The sequence below is a fragment of the Vicia villosa genome, linkage group LG4 (assembly GCF_029867415.1).
Source record: "Vicia villosa cultivar HV-30 ecotype Madison, WI linkage group LG4, Vvil1.0, whole genome shotgun sequence".
Lineage (NCBI taxonomy): Eukaryota > Viridiplantae > Streptophyta > Magnoliopsida > Fabales > Fabaceae > Vicia > Vicia villosa.
The window spans coordinates 178,741,901-178,766,311 of NC_081183.1; the positions used below are offsets into that span (position 1 = coordinate 178,741,901).

The 24,411-nt window shown below is 35.9% G+C and overlaps 1 protein-coding gene and 1 long non-coding RNA gene across 5 annotated transcripts; one reads left to right on the plus strand and one right to left on the minus strand.

Moving 5' to 3' along the window:
• Window positions 1-6,042: 6,042 nt before the first annotated feature.
• On the minus strand, window positions 6,043-7,581 carry LOC131596172 (uncharacterized). The gene is made up of 3 exons (XM_058868757.1): window positions 7,462-7,581; window positions 7,225-7,333; window positions 6,043-6,924 (listed from the first exon to the last, which is right to left on the minus strand). Exons 1-3 carry the CDS (start codon window positions 7,498-7,500, stop codon window positions 6,200-6,202), a joined length of 873 nt encoding a protein of 290 aa, XP_058724740.1. The 5' UTR covers window positions 7,501-7,581; the 3' UTR covers window positions 6,043-6,199.
• An 8,384-nt stretch (window positions 7,582-15,965) lies between these two features.
• Window positions 15,966-20,892, plus strand: LOC131596174 (uncharacterized). 4 transcript variants are annotated; one of them, XR_009282163.1, is made up of 7 exons: window positions 15,966-16,417; window positions 16,981-17,112; window positions 17,336-17,433; window positions 18,746-18,886; window positions 19,289-19,353; window positions 19,950-20,037; window positions 20,202-20,890. It is a non-coding gene; the product is annotated as an uncharacterized LOC131596174 (long non-coding RNA). The 4 variants fall into 4 exon arrangements; XR_009282161.1 differs by having other exon boundaries at window positions 17,336-18,898; window positions 20,202-20,892; XR_009282160.1 differs by having other exon boundaries at window positions 17,336-18,886; window positions 20,202-20,892.
• Window positions 20,893-24,411: the final 3,519 nt, after the last annotated feature.

Sequence of the window (24,411 nt, forward strand, 5' to 3'; positions counted from 1 at the left end):
CAAAGGAAGGAAAAAATTAATGAAATCTTATCTTCTTTTATGTTTTGTGTTTGTTCAATGGTAAACCCTAGTTTTGGTAATAGTTGCTAAACCCTTTTACATCATTGGTGCTTTCATCTTGATCCCATGCCTCCTAAACCGATCCAACCCACCCCTCAAGAGATTGTTGAACAGGCTGTTCAAACCTCCAGCATCCGCCTTGATAATGCTGTCAACCAGCTGCATTCAGATCTAGATGACCGCTTCCTTTTTGTTCAAACAGATCTGGAAAAAACCCAGCAAAATCTGCAGCAAATCAACACTCGCATGGAAAATGATAGGCAGATTTCAGATTCTCGTTATGATTCGATTATGACATCTCTAAACAAGCTGCTGTTACAACCACCGCAACATACTGTTGCTGCTGCAACAGCTGCTTCCGCTTCAGGTACTAAATCCACTACTTACTCTATTCCTATGTTGACCTCTCCCTTAGCCGGTGCTCACTCATCCACTTATACACCACCACGCTCTACCACCACAATACCCTTCACCACCGCCTCTACCCCCTCAACGGTTGCCAACTCTTCAGCCTTTACACCGTACCGCTCCACAGCCGCCACCATACCTTTTACTACCATCACTACTCCTATTCCGAGTTTCACATATAACCCTCATAACGTCATTTCCGCACCATACACTTCTATTCCCTTCATTTCCACAACCATAACCCCACCTAACCATTATTCCATTCCTTTTACACCCCACCAATCCTTTAACCATTTCCAACATATTCCCCCCTTACCCCCTCTCCGCACACCTAAATTAGAGCTCTCTTTGTTTGATGGAACAAATCCGCTTGAATGGTTGTTCCAAGCTGATCAGTTTTTTGGTTTCTATAACTTACCACCGGAAAATAGATTATCCATGATTTCTTTTTACATGAAGGGTGAAGCCTTAGGATGGTTTAAGTGGCTGCACCAAAACAACTTACTTACTGATTGGGCCTCTTTTACAAAGGCTTTAGAACTCAGATTTGGACCCTCTACCTTTGCCAATCACCAGGCAGAACTTTTTAAATTGAAACAAACAAATTCTGTGGTTGAATATCAAGCTGCCTTTGAGAAATTGGGTAATCAAGTATTTGGTTTGTCGCATGAGGCCATTCTTAATTGCTTTATTTCTGGTTTAATACCAGAAATTCAGAATGAAATCGCAATTCACAAGCCCACTTCTATCTCACAAGCCATCGGGCTAGCCAAACTCATTGAATCTAAATTGAGGGAAGCCAAACCTAAACTTCATAAAACTTTTCCCAGCCCATACAATAAACCCCTCAACACCCAAACAACCAGTGCTGCTACCCACCCCCCTAACCTAAAACCGAACCCCCCCTTCTCAACCACCTAAAATTCCCATCCGTCGCCTTTCTAATGCCCAGCTCCAAGAACGTCGCGCGCAAGGGTTGTGTTTCAATTGCGACGAGAAATTTATAACCGGTCATAAATGTTCAGCTAGCAAATTTCTTTTACTCCTAGTTGATGAGGCAGAATCTTGCATACAAGAGGATATCCTAACTGATTCTGATACAAGTTTGAAACCGGATTCTGATGAAACATATTTTCAACTCTCACCACAGGCTGCTTGTGGCCACATCTCTCCAAAGACCCTAAAGTTTAGTGGTACTATTCTGGGATTACCAGTAACTATCCTAATCGATACAGGCAGTACCCATAACATCCTTCAACCTCGAATTGCTCACCACCTCAAGCTCACTACAACTCCCATCCCTAACTTTTCTGTTATGGCCGGCAATGGTTCTAAACTAGTCTGTTCTGGGCTTTGTCAACAGGTTCCGATCGTACTACAGGATAACTTATTCACCATTCCCTTCCACCTACTTCCGATTGAAGGAGCTGATGTTATCCTTGGAATGGAATGGTTACGCACCCTTGGACCTCTCTTTGCTGATTTCTCCATTCCTAAACTATCCTTCAACCACAACAACAACGACATTACATTGACCGGAGATCCTAAAGAATTTCCATCAGCTTCGTCTTACCACCAACTTTGCCACCTCATTCATACAGATTCGGTAGCTTCCTTCCATTTACTCATTCTCCAACCCACTTCACCACCAGATTCACCCACATCAACCAACATCTCTAATCCTTTGGATTCCTTACCCTCAACCATTCCTCACCAAATTTCCACGATACTCAAATCTTTCACAGCAGTTTTTCAAAAACCCAAAGGCCTTCCACCTCCCAGACCGCACGATCACCATATTCCCACCCTACCCAATACAACACCTGTCAATGTAAAACCTTACAGGTACCCTCATTCCCAAAAAGATGCTATGTCTTCCCTTATTTCGGATATGCTAACCGAAGGCATCATAAAACCTAGCCAAAGCCCTTATTCCTCACCCGTACTGCTAGTTCGCAAGAAAGATGGTACTTGGCGCTTCTGCGTTGACTACCGTGCTCTTAATGCCGTAACTATACGAGACCGTTTCCCAATCCCAACCATAGATGAAATCTTTGATGAATTAGGGTCAGCAACTATTTTTTCTAAGATTGATCTTCAATCTGGTTATCACCAAATCAGGGTTTTACCGGCGGATACACACAAAACAGCTTTTCGCACGTTTGACGGCCACTATGAGTTCTTAGTAATGCCCTTCGGGCTTACTAACGCACCTAGCTCATTCCAATCAGCAATGAATGACTTATTACGACCTTTTCTAAGACGGTTTGTTTTAGTCTTCTTTGATGATATTTTAATTTATAGTTCTAGTCTTGCTGATCACACTTATCATTTATCTTTGATACTACAATTGCTTTTATCTCACCAATTTTATGCCAAATTGTCAAAGTGTGTTTTCGCTGTTCCTACTGTTGATTACCTAGGTCATGTCATTTCAAGTTCTGGTGTAACCCCTGATCCTACAAAGATTCAAGCAATTATTGATTGGCCTAGGCCACGTTGCCTCACGACACTCAGGGGTTTCCTTGGCCTCACTGGTTTTTATCGACGTTTTGTACGTCATTATGCCACTCTCGCCGCTCCTCTCACCGATTTATTACGTCATACAAAGTTTACATGGAATCCATCTGCCGAAGCAGCGTTTACAAGTTTAAAACAACAAATGACAACAACACCAGTCTTGTGCCTCCCTGACTTCTCCAAAATCTTTGTCGTGGAAACTGATGCCTCCGCCCTAGCCATTGGAGCTGTCCTTTCTCAACAGGGGCATCCCTTAGCTTTCTTCAGCAAGAAACTCTGCAACCGGATGCAAGCTTCTTCCGTTTACGTGCGGGAGATGTACGCCATTACTGAATCAGTTAAAAAATGGCGTCAGTATTTGATAGGCAGACCTTTTCATATTTATACAGACCAGAAAAGCCTACGAAATCTACTTGTTCAGACCATCCAAACCCCAGAGCAACAGAAATGGGCGGCGAAATTACAAGGGTTTCAGTTTGAAATATTCTACAAACCTGGTAAACAAAATCAAGTTGCAGACGCGTTGAGCCGAATCCAACAGGACGAAGACTCCCTCATGCTTGCCATCTCGTCTCCTATCCCTCTACTGCTAACTCAGCTGCGCGAGTACTATAGCACCACAACAGATGGACAGAACCTCATGGCAAAAACAGACTCAGAATTAGATATGCTGACACATTTTCAGAGTAAGAACGGAATCCTATACTACAAGGATAAAATTTTTATACCTGCAGTAAACGAGCTTCGCCAGGCTATCATTCAGGAGTTTCATGCCACCCCAGTTGCAGGTCACTCGGGACTCCAACCAACCTTGGCTAGACTTTCGGCATCATTCCTATGGCCCGGAATCTACAAGGATGTTGCGCTGTTTGTTAAGGAATGCCAAACCTGCCAACTTAACAAGTACCTACCAAAGAAAAAACAAGGCTTACTTCAACCATTGGAAGTACCCTCACAGGTTTGGGATGAATTATCAATGGACTTCATAACTCACTTACCTTCTTCTTTCGGCCACACCACCATCTGGGTGATCTGCGATCGTCTGACAAAGTTTGTGCATCTTCTTGCCCTTCCAACCAGTTTTACAGCTCGCGACCTTGCCCGCCATTTTTCAACAGAGATTTGTCGTTTGCATGGCATGCCTAGCTCCATTGTTTCGGACAGAGACCCTATTTTCTTGAGCTCCTTCTGGAAGGAGTTATTCCGTGTTCAGGGAACAACTCTAAAGTTTAGTTCTGCATATCACCCTGAAACAGATGGCCAGACAGAAGTAATGAACAGATGTTTAGAAGCTTATTTACGATGTTTTACTAGTGATAATCCAAATCAGTGGTTTAAATACTTACACCTTGCAGAGTTATGGCACAACACCGCGTTTCATTCTGCCATTCGTATGTCACCCTTTGAAGCTCTTTACGGACGTAAACCTCCATCTTTCCCTCAGCACCACATCGGTTCCACCACGATCCCAGATCTGGATCTCAACCTGCAAAAACGTCAAGTTTTACTTAATACTCTGAAACACAACCTGGAACGCGCAAGACAACGAATGACAGATCAGGCTAATAAGAAAAGAGTCCATTGTACCTTTGAGATCGGAGATCTAGTCCTCTTACGTCTTCAGCCTTATCGGCAGGTGAGTGTCCACCGCCGCCGCTCCCAAAAGCTATCCAATCGTTATTTTGGACCCTTCAAAGTTCGCCGTCGTATCGGCCCCGTTGCTTACGACCTTGAGCTTCCACCATCATCTCGGATCCACTCGGTTGTACACGTTTCTCAGCTCCGAGCGTATCATGGCAACAACCCCGTGGCCCATTTTTGTCCGATTCCAGAGGATTTCCACAGTGAAGACGGAAGTGTGAACAGTGAGAAGGACTTAGCAGAGGATTTGGGTTCAACAACTCTTGATAGGCATGAAAAAAAAGAAAGTACAAGTGAGAGAGAACAGAGAGTTGTGAAAGAAGGAGAAGCTACTAAAGATGTATCTACATATGAGGGTCAAAGTACTAGTTGTACTATCCACGCTTCCTCTGTTCCCAAGAACCCAACGTCTCTACAATCTCCACCATCCATTCCTTTGGATTCTTTTTCCAACTCATCACTACCGTCCGTTACCCCAACTACCTCATTTAACCCATCACATGCTCCTTCTGTTCCCAAGACCACTTGCACTGCCAGCTCCCAGACGCGTGTTCCCAAGACCCCTAAGTGCAACACAGCTAGATCACATGCAACACCTCCCTCCTTGTCGTTGCCAGCTTGCCCTAATGCTGCTTCACAACATCTCACTAATTGGGCCACAGCTTTTCAACGACCCGCATCCCATTTTAACCCCAACCTTGAGGACAAGGTTGTCAGTGGGCCGGAAAGTAGTGATAGCAGGCCCAAAAGGATGATTAAAAGACCCACATATTTGAAAGACTACAACTTAGATTAAGTTATTATATTTTCTTGTTTTAGTCCTTTTTCGTTTGGGCTGAGCCCATTATGAATATCCACCCAATGCTGTATGTATTTAAGCCTCCTTGCTGTTCAAAGGAAGGAAAAAATTAATGAAATCTTATCTTCTTTTATGTTTTGTGTTTGTTCAATGGTAAACCCTAGTTTTGGTAATAGTTGCTAAACCCTTTTACATCATAGTATTGCTCAATTTGTATTTCATGATTTGTCTGGATCTCTCTTTTCGGGATTCATTGTAGCTTAGTTTCTTTTTTTTTCGGGCTTCGGCCCTCATTGTAACCAAAAAAAAAAAAAATGATACTGTGAAAATCATGTGGTCGTCGTTGATACTATAGATTAGAGATAGTCGTGGTCATCGGAGTAAATGTTTTGACTTTTTTCCAAACATCATAACAAACGGTGAAGATTTGGAGAATGGTGCACGGGCACATGGTGCCAAGGTTCTAAGACATTGGTCGTATATGGGGAGAGTGGGTGTAGCATCACATGCATTTCTAAGATCATTTTGTGTCGACATTGTAGAAAATTTGCATTTCTTCTTCCAAATTTTTTTTTGCAAGTTATTGCTAGTTTTTTAAGGTGGAACAAGTGGGGTGATAGATAAAGACAACATTTATTTATGTTGCACTGAGACATAGCATCAGAGCAACTTTATTTAGTACACATGTAATACATTATAGCAAATACATCAAAGTAAAACAAATAGCATATTTCTAATAACACATCATAGCAAACACAACACACCCTGGTTCTACTTAGCAGCATGATGGTAACCGAATCCATTGGATAATTCTCCAGAATTTATACCAGGCTTATTTGCAGCATGATGGTAACCAAACCCATTATGTAATTCTCTAGAATTTAGATCAGCCTCTCTTGCAGCATGACGGTAAGTAAACCCATTAGGTAATTCTCCTGAATTTACATCAGTCTCTCTTGCTGAATGACGGTAAGTAAATCCATTGGGTAGTTCTCTAAAATTTACACCAGGTTCACTTGCAGCATGACGGTAAGTAAATCCATTAGGTAATTCTCCAGAATTTACATCAGCCTCTCTTGCAGCATGACGGTAAATGAATCCATTGGGTAATTCTCCAGAATTTACATCATCATCTCTTGCAGCATGACGGTAAGTAAATCCATTGGGTAATTCTCCTGAATTTACACCAGTCTCTCTTGCAGCATGATGGTAGCCGAATCCATTAGGTAATTCTCTAGAATTTACACCAGGTTCACTTGCAGCATGACGGTAAGTAAATCCATTAGATAATTCTCCAGAATTTACATCAGCCTCTCTTGCAGCATGACGGTAAATGAATCCATTGGGTAATTCTTCAGAACTTACACCAGGTTCACTTGCAGCATGACGGTAAGTAAATCCATTAGATAATTCTCCAGAATTTACATCAGCCTCTCTTGCAGCATGACGGTAAATGAATCCATTGGGTAATTCTTCAGAACTTACATCAGTCTCACCTGCAGCGTGATCGTATTGAAACACATTAGAAAATTCTCAAAAACTCACACCCAAGTCAATTACATCATGATTATATTTGAGCACATTAAAAAAAGAAAATTAGATAATTCTCCGAAATTTACATCAACTTTACCTCCATCATAGTAACCCTTTTTGAATCTAAAGTCTATACCTATTTAACCGAGAATTAAATTTAAAAAGTAAATAATTTTAAATATGTCGAAGTAAATTTTTATCTAAAGTAGAGAGATTTTAAAGATATTATCACATAGACATAAATTTTAGAGCATGATACTGACTAGGGAGTAGGAGATTAGAGATGGCTTTTGGCATTGGAGAGTTGGGGAGTACGGACTTCCAGTAAAGTTGAGGTGATAATCTTGCAGCATTAGTTTCCACTAGCAGAAGCTGCATGCATTTGAGAATATATATTAACATTAGTAATCATTTATTTAAAGGCAAAAATAGAGAGATAGAATATGACAACAAGTATTTGAAGAAATGAAAGTGGTGGAGTTTATGGAGTTGTTAGTCACCATGAGAAAGGTAATAAAGTGAAAGAAATGTAACTCCATATTGGATCAGTGAGTGTGAAATTCTATAAAAGAAAGGATGGAATGAAAAAGAAAGACACATGCAGCCTTTATATAATGTAGAGAATGGATGGTATGATGTAATTAATTATTAAAATTGCTTTGTTTCAAGGGGTGGTGGTGCCATGCAGATTTGCAAACGTGTGACTTTGTTAGGAAACGGTGCTGAAAACAATAGTAGGTGTGTTTGGAGTGAGTGTGGAAAATTGGACTTGCATTGGAATGAAGACAAAAGATGATATTGAAATAATTGTCTACTGGTATTATGATAAAACAATAATTTTCTTTCTCTTTCCTCTTTTTATAATCAACACCAGCTTTTCTTTTTTTAGGCTACACATTGTTCTGGGGAATCCGAATTGATGAAACATGTGAAAAAATGCAAGTAGACACATAATAATATTTAGTCCAAGCGTAAACATTCGATCGATGCTTGACTATAATGGAAATACTTTTGCAAAATATTTTTGGCAAAATATTCAGATTTATATTTCAACTTTTTGTTTTAAATCCAGGAGAAAAACTTGATCACAAAATAAATCAACCATATAATCATGCTATTCATATTTTTTTTCTAGTAAGTTATGGAATCTGATCTGTGATATTAAACACAATCACATATTTGGAAGAGTCATTGTAGTTATTATATTTCAAACACACATTACATAGGTTAAATATATTTTTCGTCCTTATCAATAAACCAACATTTAATTTTAGTTTTTAACAAATTTTCTTTCAATGAATAATTTTTCTAAAGTTTTTATGCATACAGTTTTAGTCCTGTTATTTTTTAAAATTTTAAAAACGATTACTATCAGATTGTGCCCGCCAACCAAAAACCCGCCATATAAACATAGTGTTGCTGCTTATGGAGGCTCACACAAAATCGGCCATGCTACAAAGCAATGGTGGAAATTTTACAAGACTTTAAACGTGACTATTTTATTTTTTTTACTTTGAGAGAGAATGTCAACCACTCTTAGTTCATGTCGTAATTCATATTTACAATAAATCCGTAAATTTTAGGGAGATGTACTTATATTTTTTATTCTAGTCATATAAGATTTCAGCCAAAATAAGTTTTATTGATACAATCCCTCAATTGATGCATATATGTCAAATACATTTACTTTCTTTTATGTGCATGTTACTCTTGGACTCGGCAGATGATTAATTAAGATATATGATTGCTTTTTGTTCATTCATGGTAAAAATAAGGTGAACCATTTATAACTATCAATGAAAGATGGAGTTGAATACATGAAAGATTTATTTTTTCAAACTTGCAGGTCTTTTTCCCCGTTTAAATATTTTACAACTCTAACAAAACATTTGACTTTAATTTTGGATAGAGTAATGAACCTACTAATGGGGTTTTCAGATATCGAATAAATAAATGTGTGGTCTTTGTTTCTTTTAATGGAAAATTCTTATATGACACAGCCACATTACATAGATTTACACACAACCAATCATATTTTTTTATTAATTAGAAAATTAAAATAAAATTGTCTCTCTCCTCCATTAAACCAACCACCTCAATTAAAAACGAAATTAAATTTTTAACAAATGTCAATTTTCTCATTTTTTATTGGTTGTGCCTAAAAATATAAATTTAGGTTCTTATCCATGAACCTTTTAATTGTATTATGTGAAGAAGTTGCTTTTGTATACTGTAGACTTACATTTAGTACACAATTGTGCTATATGTGGAATGACTTCATGATTTTATGTATTGCATATCTCTATGGTTATTTTAAAGTTGACATTTGGAAAGACACAATGAGTCCATCAATATGGAAGGAAGAGCATGTGAGTATGTAGTTTTGTGTTTGAAGATGAATTCTACAATATTATTTCAATGTCAGATAAAATTGTATTACTATAGTAAAATAACAACATGGGACAACTTTTTTCATTATAGAGCCATAAGTAACTTTCGCTTTACATGTTTATAAACTTAATCTTGATTTATTCATATTATAGTTATTTACCTGAATTGTTGTTATAGTCACACTACGCCAAATTTGGCTTTTAGCAGCGCATCTACGAAAGCGCTTTTGGGAAAAGCGCTGCTATAGGTTGCGCTAAAAACAAAACTAAAAAACAAGAGAAAAAAGCGCTGGTAAAGGTGGGGCTACGAGAGCGCTTTTTGAAAGCGCTGGGAAAGAGGGGGGTACGAGAGCGCTTTGTTAAAAGCGCTTGTAAAGGTGGACTTATGAAAGCGCTTTTGAAAAGCGCTGTCGTAGCCTTTTTTAAATATTTTTTTTTTGACAAAAGCCTTTTTTAAAATTAAAAACTGAAGTTAGGGTTATACTGTTTCTCTCTTCCTCACTCCCGTCCTGAATTGAGTTCGACACTCTTTTCCTCTTCGCAAACTACGGCGGCGGTACTCCGTTCCCTCATATCTCGTCTTCTCCGGCGAACTTCACACTCACGACGACGACCGGTATAGATCCCTTAGTCGCTCAGCCTCTCTTCTCCGATCGAAGTGCTCATCTCTCCGATGGTCTCTTCGCTTCCGATCTCCTCTCTTATCTCATCGCTAATATCAACAAACAACAACTATGTCTTGCCAATTAAACTTCTTATCAGATGCAAATTAGTGACTTTCAACAGTCTTGAGAACGAATTGAGGTAGGCTTCGAAGTCACTTTTCCTTCCTCTTCTACTTCCATTCGGCTTGTGGTGGCTGCGTTCTTCCTTCTCTTCTTTGTCGCTTATTCTCTCTTTGGTTTTGAGAAATTGAAGATTTTAATTTGGTTGCTGAGTTGATGATGTTGATGTTGAAAGAGTGTGTTCGCAGATTGTTTGTTGAATCGGATCGATCGGCTTCGTTGATGAAGTCGTTGTTGTTTGCGTTGCTTATTCTTCTTGAGATAGAATTCAGGTTTTCCCTCTTAATCCATGTTTTCAGTTTATTGTTCTTCATGTACTCACTCTTCAAATTAGGAAAGAAAGAAGTTCAAAACACAAATTTCCTTCTTGAAATGCGACGTGGACATTATCAAACTTATGTAGGGGAAAGCCACAACCTCCATTTGAGCTGGTAGTATAATATCTATTGTTTCATTTAAATGATATCTATTGTTTTATTGAAATCAAACCTTAGAGATAGGTCTGTTGAGATTTTGGCTATTCTTTTTGTTAATATGTTGTATGACAGGTGAGACCTGCTCTTCCAGTTCTTGGGCATTTGGCTTTATCATACCTTTCTGATGACTCAAATGATAAAATACAAGAAATTATTGATGTTGGTGTATGTGGCCGACTGGCGCAGCTCCTTCAGTGAGTATTAGTTGTACTGTACTTTATTTAAAATGATCCTGATCATGTTGTTTCAATGGTTGATTGTTTGCCTAACTTTGTGTATGGTCTCATTTTCAAACACCCATCTCCTTCAGTATTGGGTCCTGTTGTTCGTACAGTTGGATATATTGTGACTGGAGATGATATGCAGACTCAGGTAGTGATCTGTAACTGATTGAAATTATAATTTGATAGTTTATGCGATCAAAAGGTTCATTACGTTCACTTTCACTGTATTTGGGATGAGATCCATAAATACATTGTTGCGTTCATTAAGTAAGGTGAGAAAACTGTAATTGAGTATCTTTCTTGCATTCAATGAACTGTATATATTCTTGACTCAATTGATGATCAATTTCGTTTTGTGATCAATTTGAAGCTATTCTTGGAGGTTTACCTACTGATGAGTTCAATGCATAGCTTCTATTAATCAATATTGTACTAGTTTGTGTCAAATTATAGCAGCTGAATACATGCTTCTTTCTCATTGAATACATGCTTCTTAATTGTTAATTTGTATTAGGCTCATTCGTATGCTTGTTGAAAATGGTTTTGATCAGCTCTGTAGACTTGCTGAAATGACAATCCTTCAAAATGGAATCTGTTTATGAATTTAGTAGTAACCTTTGAATTGTTTTTGCAGGGCCTTTTAAACTAACTTCCATTGAACTGACAGTACAACTTTTCCCACACTTGTGGCCCTTGAAATGAACCCTTTTCATACAGCTTACCATCAAAGAAATCTACCATCGTGCTGAACCAGATTGAAAAATAATATTGTTGAGAGGTGTAGTATCTGTATCTATATAGATTTCTATTTTGTTTGTAGTATCATGTTATAGAATCCATATGTTCTAGGCTAGTGCCCATCAATGGATATTGACTTTCCAAATTTATGGACACAATTAAGTTGAAGAACTTAGTGTGCAACAATAATAGAGAGGCTTACCGACACACTAAAATAAATTAATTTAAACACATCAATTAATTAATAGTTTATGTGATTTTAGTTTCAGTCCTCTTAGATTATATATATACAAACATTGAATACCTAACCAAACGTTTGTGAGGATAAAATAGGGACAAATCAAAACCAACTAACTTTTCCAACCTTGTCTCTAATGTGGTACAAATTGTCTTAAAGAAGCACTGAGTTAGTATTATATATTTGTTTATTTAGAAAATAAATACCAAAAATCCAAAGTACATTTTAGATTCTACGTAAGTTTGTATATCAAAATCACATGCAACGTATATGGATTATATATCAAAATCGCATGACCATATGTTTTTCATATGAAAATTGCAGATTTATTTAGGGTTATAGTTAATATTATTGGGGCTTTTTTAATTTATCAGTGATTTAGGTTTTATCAGTGTGATTTAGAGTATTGAAGACAAAGTTTGTTAGGTTTTTATCAGTGATTTAGAGTATTGAAGACATGTATCAAGTAAGTAGAAGATGTTATTGATAATGAAGATTTTGTGTGATGTTGATGTAGGAGTTATAATCTTCTCTAGCACTGTACAACTCAATGAGGTTTCAGGAATCCAGTTGGTCCAAAGATGCAAGTTAATGGTAGAGGGCATGCGAGAATGAGACCTACAAGGGATATCTGTTTCATCAACTTTTACATGATTCAAGATTTTCTATATGTAGTTAGTAATAATCACGTTTTTCTATTGTAGGTTGAGCTTCAAACAGTGGATGGACTGGTAAAGGATAGAACACAATGTGCCCCTGCCGATTATGTTCCACAGAATATGAATCAAGTAATTGTACCCCGAAGTCTTCTGTGGCAGGATCCTTCGGGGTACAGTTACTTGATTCATATTCTGTGACACAATACAACATAGCTCAAGTGACTACTGGTTCTCCACTAAAGCATCAATACAACATAGCTCCAGATAATACAGGAAGCGTACATTGGTTGCATAAGAACTCAGAAGTTGTTTCCCATTTAGTTGTTTTGGTTTAGAAATATGTGAATTGGTTTAGTTGTTTTGGTTTAGAAATATGTATATATGTATTTTGATTTACATTAATGGTATATAATATAATACTTTTTTTGTATATAATCGATATCGATTATAATGGTATATATCGATTAGAAATGATAAATTATAGGTTCATGAAAAAATACTGCCAAAAAATAGTAAATTACAGGTTCTGAAATATTGCTGCCAAAAGTGCAGGTTTAGAAATAATAAAAAAATTATAAAAATAATAGACACCTACAAAAGCGCTTTTCCTTTAAAAGCGCTCTCATAGGCCACCCTACGAGAGCGCTTTTTCCAGGAAAGCGCTCTTATAGGGGGGTCTACCAGAGCGCTTTTTCCAGAAAAGCGCTCTTATAGGGGGGGTCTACCAGAGCGCTTTCAAAAGCGCTTTTGTTACCTACGCCAGCGCTGGCTTTCACAGCACTTTTAAGCGCTTTTAAAGCCCAAAAAAAGCGCTTTTAAAGCCCACGCGTGTTGTAGTGTCAGTGTTTTAAAAATCGGACCGACCATCAAACCAGTGAGGGTATTGGATCACTGGTTCAATGGTTGAATCACTGGGTCATTGGTCGAACCGCATAACTAAATCGGATTAAACCGGATAACTCCGTTGAATAAACCAGTCTCTATTGCATTACTATATATTTATTGAATCGGTCGAACCGAATGACTTAGTCTCTAAAAAATATCACAACACCTATAAAATCTTACAATTTTAAAATATCATAATTTCACATGTTTATTTTTTACATTCAAATTCTAAATATAACCATCACTCACAACAAAATAATACAAAATATAAATTTAAATAAATTTTAAACCAAGTCTAATTGCAAACAAGGAAAAAGTTTTTCCAAATATGGTTTGAATAAAGTCTAATTATATTTTTATTATATTTTATATAAAAAAAAATCATGAAAACGGCATCGCTTTGTACGGATAAAAAAAGTATGCATTTGAACCACCGATTTTCTAAAACCTCCGGTTCACCAGTTTTTCCGGTTTTGACCGGTTCTCATCGGTTCAATAGCATATCTGGTTCATCAATCAGATCAGACCAGTAACTCATCCGATTCTCAGTCTGATTGGTCCAGCCGGTCGGTTCGATCTGATTTTTAAAACACTGGTTATAGTTTAACAGAAACAATGTCTTCCAAGTTGACTGGAATCTAAAAAAGGAGGTTGTTTGGGCTTCAAGTAGGAGGAGACTCATGGTGTGGGATTTAAACTTCCAATATTTGATGGTTTTTCGTTTAATTTAGTATAAGAATTAGGTTTTTATTTTCATATATATATATATATATATATATATATTACAATACTTTTTATTTGTAGTACATTTTATCTTGATGAGATTATTATATATATATATATATATATATATATATATATATATATAAAATCTGATTTTACTTATTAAGTCATACAAAATTTATTTTATTTATTGAGAATTAGCTAGTCTGTTTCATACAAGAATGTTTTTTTTTTTTAAATTTGTAAATTCTGGCGGTTAAAAAATCGACCAAATTTTCTATATTTTAAAGTAAAGAAGTGAAAACTGTGGTAGTTTAAAACGCCGATATATGCGGAAAAGAAACCGCCATTATGTAAGGTACATTGTGGCGGTGTATACGACATTTCTTGCAAACCGGCAGCCAAATTTACGGTATTTTTTAGAAACACCATTTTTGCACATTATGGCTGTTATAACAACCAGAATTTTCAAACTTAACTGCCAAAATTCATCTGCTTTTTTAAAAACGCCATTTTCCAATATTCAGGTGCAATACATTTTAGACGCGGGACTTTAAAGATAAATAAAACACATGGAAGGATAAACAAACAATTTTATCATTTTGCATAGTCGACAATAAGTGTATTTATATTTTACAGTATGTATAAAGAATATTTTTTGCATTTTCATCATCATTTAACAAATACTTTTATTGTCTTTACTAGTAGGAAACCCGTGTTGTCGCACGAGTCTGGTCGGGATTTCATATTATATGTATCTAGTTTTGACTTGTAAAGTTCCTTTTATATATATATATATATATATATATATATATATATATATATATATATATATATATATAAATTTATGCAATAGCTGGTATCTCATAGATACGTTCACTTCTACCCATTAATCCAGATGAGTTAATTTTAAAATTTTACTAAACCTATTTTAGATATTATTCCATTTTTCCAAGTTTTATATATATCAAACATTTATTCAATAACGGGTATCTCATATATACATTCATATCTACCCGTTAATTCAGATAAGTTAAAAACCTAGTTGAATCCAAACGAATTAACTCTAAAAATATATGACAGCTCTCATCAAACTTACTAATTTTACAAATCTAAAATGTATGACAGGAATTAAGAAATGAATTATAATTATGAGGAATTATTTAGTTTTCAATTCAATAATAATTATTTCATTCAATAATAAAATTTTGTAAAGTCTATTTAATATAATTATTTCATTCAATAATAAAATTTTGTAAAGTCTATATTAAATGATAATTTGACCATCATTATTGTAATTATCATTTAATTGCCTTTAAGATCTATGATAATAAAAAATTGAATTGAAAGCTCGAAAAATTGGATTCTCCGTATCTGCATTAAAAGACTTTTCATCTCCTCGTGTGACCTTTCAGATTAATTGCATTGAGCAGAGAAAAACTTTGCATTTTATGTTTTTAAAGAATGTAGCCACTCATATAACCTATCAATCCAAAAACAGACCTAAGCAGACCCAATCTTTCCTTCACTACGCCAAAATTGATTTTTTGTATCACCTAATTTAATAGCACTTTTAAAGAAAGTGCTATTAAAAAGGAAAAAACAGATCTATAATAGCACTTTATAGTCGGGCGCTATCATAAATTACATACAATGTGATTTTGATAGCACTTTATAGAAAAACGCTATTATTTGACTTCACTAAGTTAGCATTTCATTCGAGGCGCAATAAATATTCTCCACTAAGATAGCACTTTTTTTTAAAACGCTATTAAATTACTATCCTATGTTATCGTTTCCTAGAAAAGGCTATGTAACCTATGTTGAACTTTATAAAATATATAATAAGATAATTAAATTAAAAAAAAAACACTTTTGGAAGACAATTTTCATTTGGCGCACAATTTTTGGCCCCTCACCACCAAAAAGCAAAACACCCATTCTCTCTCTCCAAACCCAGAACCCACTCACGCGAAACCTTCCTTCATCAGCCCAGAACACACTCACGCCGTCGATTCATTCACGATGTCAAACCTTCCCCGTCGATTCACTCACTCATGTTGTCGAACCTTCCTTCCTTCGATTCACTCACGCCGTCGAACCCCTAACCCAGCCACACATTCTTCTCCCTTCATCAGCCCAGAACACATACTCTTCACCATCGATTCATCGATTTGCCACTGGAAAGTGAAAACACGATCGATTCAGATTTACCTCCGATTCACCACTTGAATAGAAATAAGAAACAACTGAAAGAAAGAACGAACAAAACTCATTCTCCGTCAAACTCATCCCTTCGTCATCTCACCACCATCGTCCCTATCTTCATTTGTATCTGGTAATCTTTCTTTTCTCATTTTATTGCTCTGCGTTGTAAAATTAAAGGGATTTGAAATTAATGATAGTCGACTAATTATAAGAGAATCATAGGATCTGTAATTGTTGATTAATTAAAAGAGAATCTTAGGATCCCTAATTGTTTATTATTGTTGATTACTGGCTTGTATATTCCAATCATGTTGATTAAGTTATCAAAATTTAAATATGGCAAAATCTTGTAGACTTCTGTGTATGTTATGTTCAGCTTTAGTGAGTAAAGAGAAACTAAAAACAAAACTTGAAGATTTAGTTTGGAACATCGATTTTGGGATTGTGTGGGATATTCCATAGTTTGTTTTTGTAATTTCCAGTTTCAAGTAGCTTGGTTTTCTAGTGGCATGATCCACAAGTAGAGGTATTTCTTAATGGATAACTGCTATATCTTTCAAGTTTTTATTAAAGTATAATTATCTTTTTGTGAGAGAGCCCTAACTTCTTAGCCTTTAGAATTACCTTTTGGTTTAACCGTTACTCGTCAGTTTCTGATGGATTCGGACTTATCGATTGGCGTTGTTGATAAAGGTGTCCCTTGTTCTGGTGCCAATGGATACATAAATGGGTTCAATCACATATATACAGACCAGGGCAAGCTATGATGTTATGGAAGTGTATGTACGGAAACAATATTTGGGTGCATCATACTGATGTTGGAAGGTGATTTCTTCTTCTCCTTCATGTATTCGAGACTAGGCAGAAACTATTGATTTTGTAATACCGGTATCTAGTAGTGTATAATCGACCAGTAATGTTAATGAACTAGTTCTTCATATCCTTCCCCTTGGTATATTGAGCAATTGGTTATGAGCTTTGAACTGTGTAATTTGAATAGACTAATAAGTCCGGAATTTTTACTTATTATTTTTGTCTTGTGATTTAGGTTTTAACAAAGATTTCAAGAAGATGTTGAGTGAAAATGCAGATTTCAAGGCACTTGCTGTGAAAGAAATTCACACGGCTTCTGATGGAACTAGGAAGGTTGAAATTATCCTTCTCTATTGTTTTTTTCTAGTTCTAAATATATATTTTGAATCTTATAGCCCACCTAGAAATGCATGCAAACTTCACAGTTACTTTATAATATTTAGTGTTTGTTTGGTTTCATGCTTAGAGCATCCAGAATTGATTGTAGTTGTGTAGAATTGATTATGATATGTTTGGTAGCTCTCAAGTAGAATTGTTTATGCTTTTCAAAATTGATTCAGAATTACAATATATATATATATATATATATATATATATATATATATATATATATATATAGATATATATACTCACTTTAAAATTGCATAAGAAAATATATTAGATACACTCTCTTATTGAATCAATCTTGAAGAACTTCCACCAATTCTTTAGAGAACTTCTTGCTAAACATCATGAATCTGCCTCTGTTGGTCTCATCCCACCTGTTACTTGCTTTGTTTCTGAGTGTTACATGCCATTTACAATAGAATCTGCTGAAGAACATGCACTCCCCATTGTTCTCTATTCTCCATGTAGTGTAGGTTAATTCTTGTCTTCTTGTTACGTTTCAAAATTGTTTCAGACTGGTGAACTACCACTCAAAGTTAATTATTTATGATCATTATTATTTTTACATCCGTTTTGAAATTCGAATACACAATTTCGATTTATAAACTTTTTTAATCAAGATACGTAGATACGAGTTATAAAACAAATGAATATTTGGACACTAAAGCTGACTGGATCCGGGTTTTAAAAACTTTAGATTGAAGGAAACTACTACTTTAATAAGCTAGGATAACAGATCCAAATGATTTGTATGTAAAATTTTCCACTGAAGTGAGAGATAAATGTCACGCGGCCTCTGCGATGATTTTGAATACTTCTAATGAACTTGAGAATGATATTATGAATGCTCTCAATTCTATATTTCCTTCTCTATACACCGTTGGGCCAGTTGCTTCGATTTTAAGTCAAAGTCCACATAATCATTTGGAACATTTAGATTCTAATCTATGGAAAGAAGATACTAAATGTCTTGAATGGCTTGAATTAAAAGAAGCAGGATCTGTTGTTTTTGTAAATTTTGGAAGCATCACGGTTATGTCTGGAGAGAAACTATTAGAGTTTGGGTGGGGTTTGGCCAACAATAAGAAACCATTTTTCAGATAGAGGCCTAATAGCAAGCTGGTGTCCACAAGAGATTGTTTTGAACCATCCTTCAATTGGTGGATTCTTGACTGTCTTGCTTGGAGAGCTTTTACTACATATTGGAAGTGTTTTCAATTATATGTTCTTTAGTGATTGACCTTGACGGTGAATATAGGTACTGTTGGAGCTGAAAGTATTTATTCAGAGTCAAGAGTGAGTCCATGGAGTCATGCTCTAAAGGCAAAGTTGATGTCTATATTCTGCCGGTCTATTGCAGCAGCAAACAGTTTCACATCAAACTTGCAGTGCATTTTTGGTTGCGTTTATGGTTTCACCTAATAGTGCATTTTTAAAGTGTTTATTTATTAATCATAACCTTTAATGTGCTAATATTTTTAAAGTGTTTATTTATTAATCATAACCTTTAATGTGCTAATATTTTTTCTTTTGCTAAAATTTGTTGAACTATTTAATTGCAAAGTTAATTGGTCATGATTTTATATTCATTCATCACGGATGTCAATATAATAAAATGACTTATGCCCCTAGAACAAATTATAGCCTTCATCTATTGTGTATGAGTTCATTATCCAAATTTCAAGAGACAAATGTGTATGGATTAAAAATTGGGACAATTGTCCAAACTTTATTGTTTTGTCCATTCTATTAATTTCTTTTCTGTTTTATCTAAACTATTACATATTCTTGAATTTTAAAGGTAAAGGTACCACATCAAGGTTGAAGCAATTGGAAATGGAATTTACTGTGTGGGCATTGAAGCATGTGAGTATGATATTACTTGGCTTTTGGTTTTTGTCATAAGTTTCACTTGTAGATACAAATTCTCTTTTTCGCCCGTAACATATTAAATAGAAATGGTTTAGTTGAAGATACCACATGAATTTTTCAATATAAATTCTAGTTTGAACTTTGAAATGAATTATAGTAAAAAATTGTATATGTGTGAAATTGTAGTGAGGGAATTACTTCATAATGTAACCATCAGGCGGCCTATAAGTTGGTGAGATTTGCAAGTTAGTTGGAAACTGAATGAAAGTTTGTTGAGGAAAGGATACGAGTGCTATAAAATTCACCCTAAAGTTATATGTTTTTGGTGGGTTATATTATAGGATCTTTAAAAAAATTAATTCTGGGGCACTCTTTTTGCATTTGTGTCTGTAGAGTTTTTTTATTTTCTTCCTAATACCAGTTAAATCTATCAACTGGTAGCATGTTGAGGTGGAAGATGGTGATGACTAGAGTTCCATACTTTTATCCCATACTGAAGCATGTTGAATCTTGTTGTTTTACACATACTTTGGTCCCATACTGAAGCATTGTATCTTCATCATCTCTAATATTTGTAAATATAAATGCAGGAAAAAATTGATCAGCTCAAGTTAATGGGTCCTATTATTTTGAGTGGAATTACAAAGTCTCTTGACAATTAATCTATTTCAGAAACAGGTTTGCTTAACGAATTAAAGTTATTTTGTATTTGAATGTTATTATTTATTTTTTTTCATATTCAATTTTGACTAGTAAAAATCTCAGAAAGTTTAAGAGAATTACTTTAATGCATGTTAAATTGTCTTACTATTGATTGTTTCTTTTATACTTATCAATTTCAGGAGAAGTTAACATAAGCTCTAACTGAAGAAGAGAGACAAGACCCTAGTCCTACGGACATATTACTCGAGGCTCTAAATCTTCCAAGCTACTCTGGGCGTGTTAGGAGTTATGATTTTGGGGTATGTTCTAGTTGGAATGCATGCATGCATCTATAAATTTGGCTATGCAAATGCCCTCTTTTTTTAAGTACACTAAATGTCCTCTATATATGTTATGATATTTAAACAAGTGGATTTGGTTAAAAATGTCATTTGGTATAGATGGATCATAATATGTATGCAATGAGTAACTTAAAACATTATTTGGTATTGAATTGAATGTAGCTTTTTGATATTTGCACACCAAAAGAATGATTGTGTTAAAAAAAAGGTACTACAATAGCGTTTTGTAATGAGTGCTATTAATGGAACATCCAATAATAGCACTTTTTAAAAAAGTGCTATCAAACATGTGCCATATGTTAGCGCTTTTTTTAAAAGTGCTATCAAACATGTGCCATATATTAGCGTTTTGTTTAAAAGTGCTATCATACATGTGCACTATAATAGCGCTTAATTTGAAAGTGCTATCAAAATCAAATAAAAAACACGCAAAATGCCCACTTCAGTAGCGCTTAAGGAAAAACGCTATTAAAAACCGGTACTTTAATAGCACTTTTAAAGCGCTATTAAACAAAAAACATTTACAATAGCGGCGTGGTTAATAGCACTTTTAAGCGCTATCAAAATAAAAAAAAAGTGCTATTAAATAGCTTATTTGGCGTAGTGCTTGTTTGTAATAACTTGAAACCTGTTCCACGAATATTGGGAACAAATGCAAGTAATCGCCTTGCAAAAAATCCACCATTTATGCACTTATAAATGAAAGAGGTTAAATTGTGAATTCCTTTGGGATCTAAAACGGTTGACAGAGAAATCATTCCACAAACTGTAATTTTATTGTGAAGTTTCATGTTAAGAAGGGCTGCATCAAGCATTTCACCATCCAAGTTATCAAAGTAGATGTCAATTCCTTGAGGAATATACCTATAAATTCAGCCATAGAAAAAAAGTTAGATCAATGAAGTATAATGATCAATGTTTTTAGATTGAACTATTTGAACTTACCTACTGACAAAATACCTCACTTTTATGACATAAGAATTTATGGAAATAGTTTATAACGTGTCCATGAGGGTCTTGTTTGGATAAACAGTTTTATTAAACGCTTACCATAAAAGTTTTTATGTATAAAGATTAATGAAAATTTAGATATAGGTGTTGATTAATGAGAAAAAAAATCCAAATAACCAAGTTTAATAAATAATTTACACCAAAAACCATGTTTTCGGCAAAATTACACATATGACCAGGTTTCAGAGGTGGCCTCCACATAGGAGCCACCTCATGTGGCGCCATAGGCCAAATTCCCTTAACTCATGCGCCACCCAGGGTGGCTTCAATGAGTATTTTGGCCTTTTTAGCCACCTAGGGTGGCGCCTACTCTCATTTGCTTTTTTTTTTTTTGTTTTTTTTGTTGTTTATATACTATTTTTTTTTTTTTTATTTATTAATAAAATGGTTTTTAACATAAATATATAAGTTCAGTGAATCAGCTAAGTCGAGTGTCCACGGAAAAGAGTAGTTCATTGATTAATTAAAAGGTACATAGAAAATAACCAACAGAAAAGATAAAGTAAAACATCTAAGAAATCACCACGGTTAAAACAATGTCATTAGGTCCATGCATCATTTGAATGGCATCAATGTCGTATTCCACCTTATGCCAGAAACTTATCGTTGCTCCAGTCACAGGATCGGCCCTTGTTTTAAGCCTCTTGATGCTTCTTATCTGTTCGCCGGCCTCGTACTCCCCCTCTAAAAATCTCAGGAGAGTCCTCTTGAGTTGCTCGACGGAAGAGATATTCCAAAAGATTACCGGCATGGGAGGTTTGACTGACTGTCCAAAATAAAGAGTGGCAGTATGGGCCATGAAGACAATTTCACTACGAGACAAAGACATAACTAGTTGATTTAATAAAGGATAATACAAATACATAACAAATACAAATACGAATACCAATACAAATACAAATACAAATACAAATACGAATAATAATACAAATACAAAAACATTGTCAATAAAAATACAGATGACATACAACTAATTGTTGGTGGAATTTGATCCACGGTTAGGACAGGTATTTTTATTGTGCCCGACTTCACGACATATGCTACACTTTCGTACCATTTTCTCATGATCCATCTCGGTTGTGATCCGGGTGCTGTTCGGGCGACCTCTTTTCTTTCTCCGCATGTTATCATTATGCCAAACCACGTCCCCTTCATACGTAGGCCAATAATCCTCCTTTGCCATCACTTGAAATGAGTTGTTGTACACCCCGAGCAAGGTATCTGCCTTGTAAATGGGAGATAAAAGTGCTAACGGATCTTGATGCGCATACGAACATGCTGCAATTACATGAGAGCATGGCATCCGAAAGGCTTGAAACTTTCCACAATCGCACCACCCTTCATCTATAAGAACCCTGTATTGTTGTCTCGGAAGGCCCTCGTTATGGTCAATCGTTTCCTTAACACTGAAGGTCCGGTTGAATCGATCGAAAGATGTCACAATGTGGCTGTTGGCTTTGGCAGATTGCTCTTTCATGAATTTGACGCATGTTTCGCTCCATAATTGTCCGGATTCTATAACTGCATTCCAACGCTCACCTCTTCTTGCGAAAAGAGAAGCCATCCTATAGTATGTTGCTTCCACCAAGGCAGTAATCGGAAGGTGTCTGATGCCCTTAAACACCCCGTTCATAGACTCCACAAGATTCGTAGTCATGTGCCCCCATCGCTTCCCGTTGTCGTATGATCTGGTCCATTTCTCTCTAGCAAGACTGTCAACCCATCTGCCTGCATCTGGATTTGCCGCTACAATTTCTTGTCGATAATATTGGAACGTCGGTTGCGTCAACGCATATCCGGCATTTACAAGAGTCTTCCGAAGAGCCCTGTCCTTTATCTCCCGCATGAAATTTTGTGCGATGTGTCGAATACAATAAACATGCGTTGATGTAGGGTTTTGCCACCCGTTTGCTGGATTGTTGTACGCACTCTCGATGGCAGCATGTCTGTCTGAAATCAAGCAAAGTCCAGGTTGGGGGGCAACGTGTGTCCGAAGATTTCTGAGAAAGAAACCCCAACCTCCAGCAGTTTCTCCTTCCACAAGAGCGAAAGCAACAGGAAAGATGTTACTATTTCCGTCTTGAGCCACAGCCATCAACATGGTGCCTTTATATTTTCCGTACAACCAAGTTCCATCTATTTGAAGAATTGGTTTGCAATATGAAAATCCTTGTACACATGGGCGGAAAGCCCAGAAGAGCCTGTGGAATATCACATTTCCTTGAAGTGATGTTCCGTCTGGAGATTGCGCCGGAAGGGTCTCTAAAATAGTAACAGTTCCAGGAGCATAAATTTGAAGCGCATATAAGAAATGTGGGAGTCGTTTATACGAATCCTCCCAATTTCCATACACAACTTCGATCGCCTTGGTCTTCGCCAGCCACGCCTTTCTATAAGACGGAGTGTAGTTGTACGTTGCAACGATATGAGAGATTATCGTTTTCACCTTTAACGATGGATCTTTTTCAACTAGAGGCAAGATTTCTTGACAAATGATGTCATAACTGAGCTTACGGTGATCTTGTGAAACATTTATGTTAATACATGTGTGATCTTGGGAAATATATCTGATAAGTGCCAAAATGTCGATATTTTGAGTATATATTTGTGGCACTTATCGATTCTATTCTTATGATTTTTGTAATAAAATCATAACTTTTGTGTAAATATGTGCATACTTGTGTTTTTGATTCATTTTTATACCAATTAATAGTTTTCCATTCATTTTATAGGTATTCATGCATCTTTGGAGCATTGAGTAATAAAGACCAAAGGCTAAGCTTCAAGAATGCAAATTCTACCAATTCATCAAAGAATAAGACTCAAAATAAGGATGACCAAAATTATCATTTTGGTTTCCATTCATTCATTATTGGATAGAGCATTGAATAAGCTTTCCAACGCTTCGAACCGGGCGCAATTCGGAGTTACGGTTCTCGAGTTATGGCGAAAACAAAATCTGATTTTTAGCAGACTCCGCTAAGCGGAGGGGGTCCGCTGAGCGGAGCTCCAGCGGAGCAAATCAGCGTCTGGATGC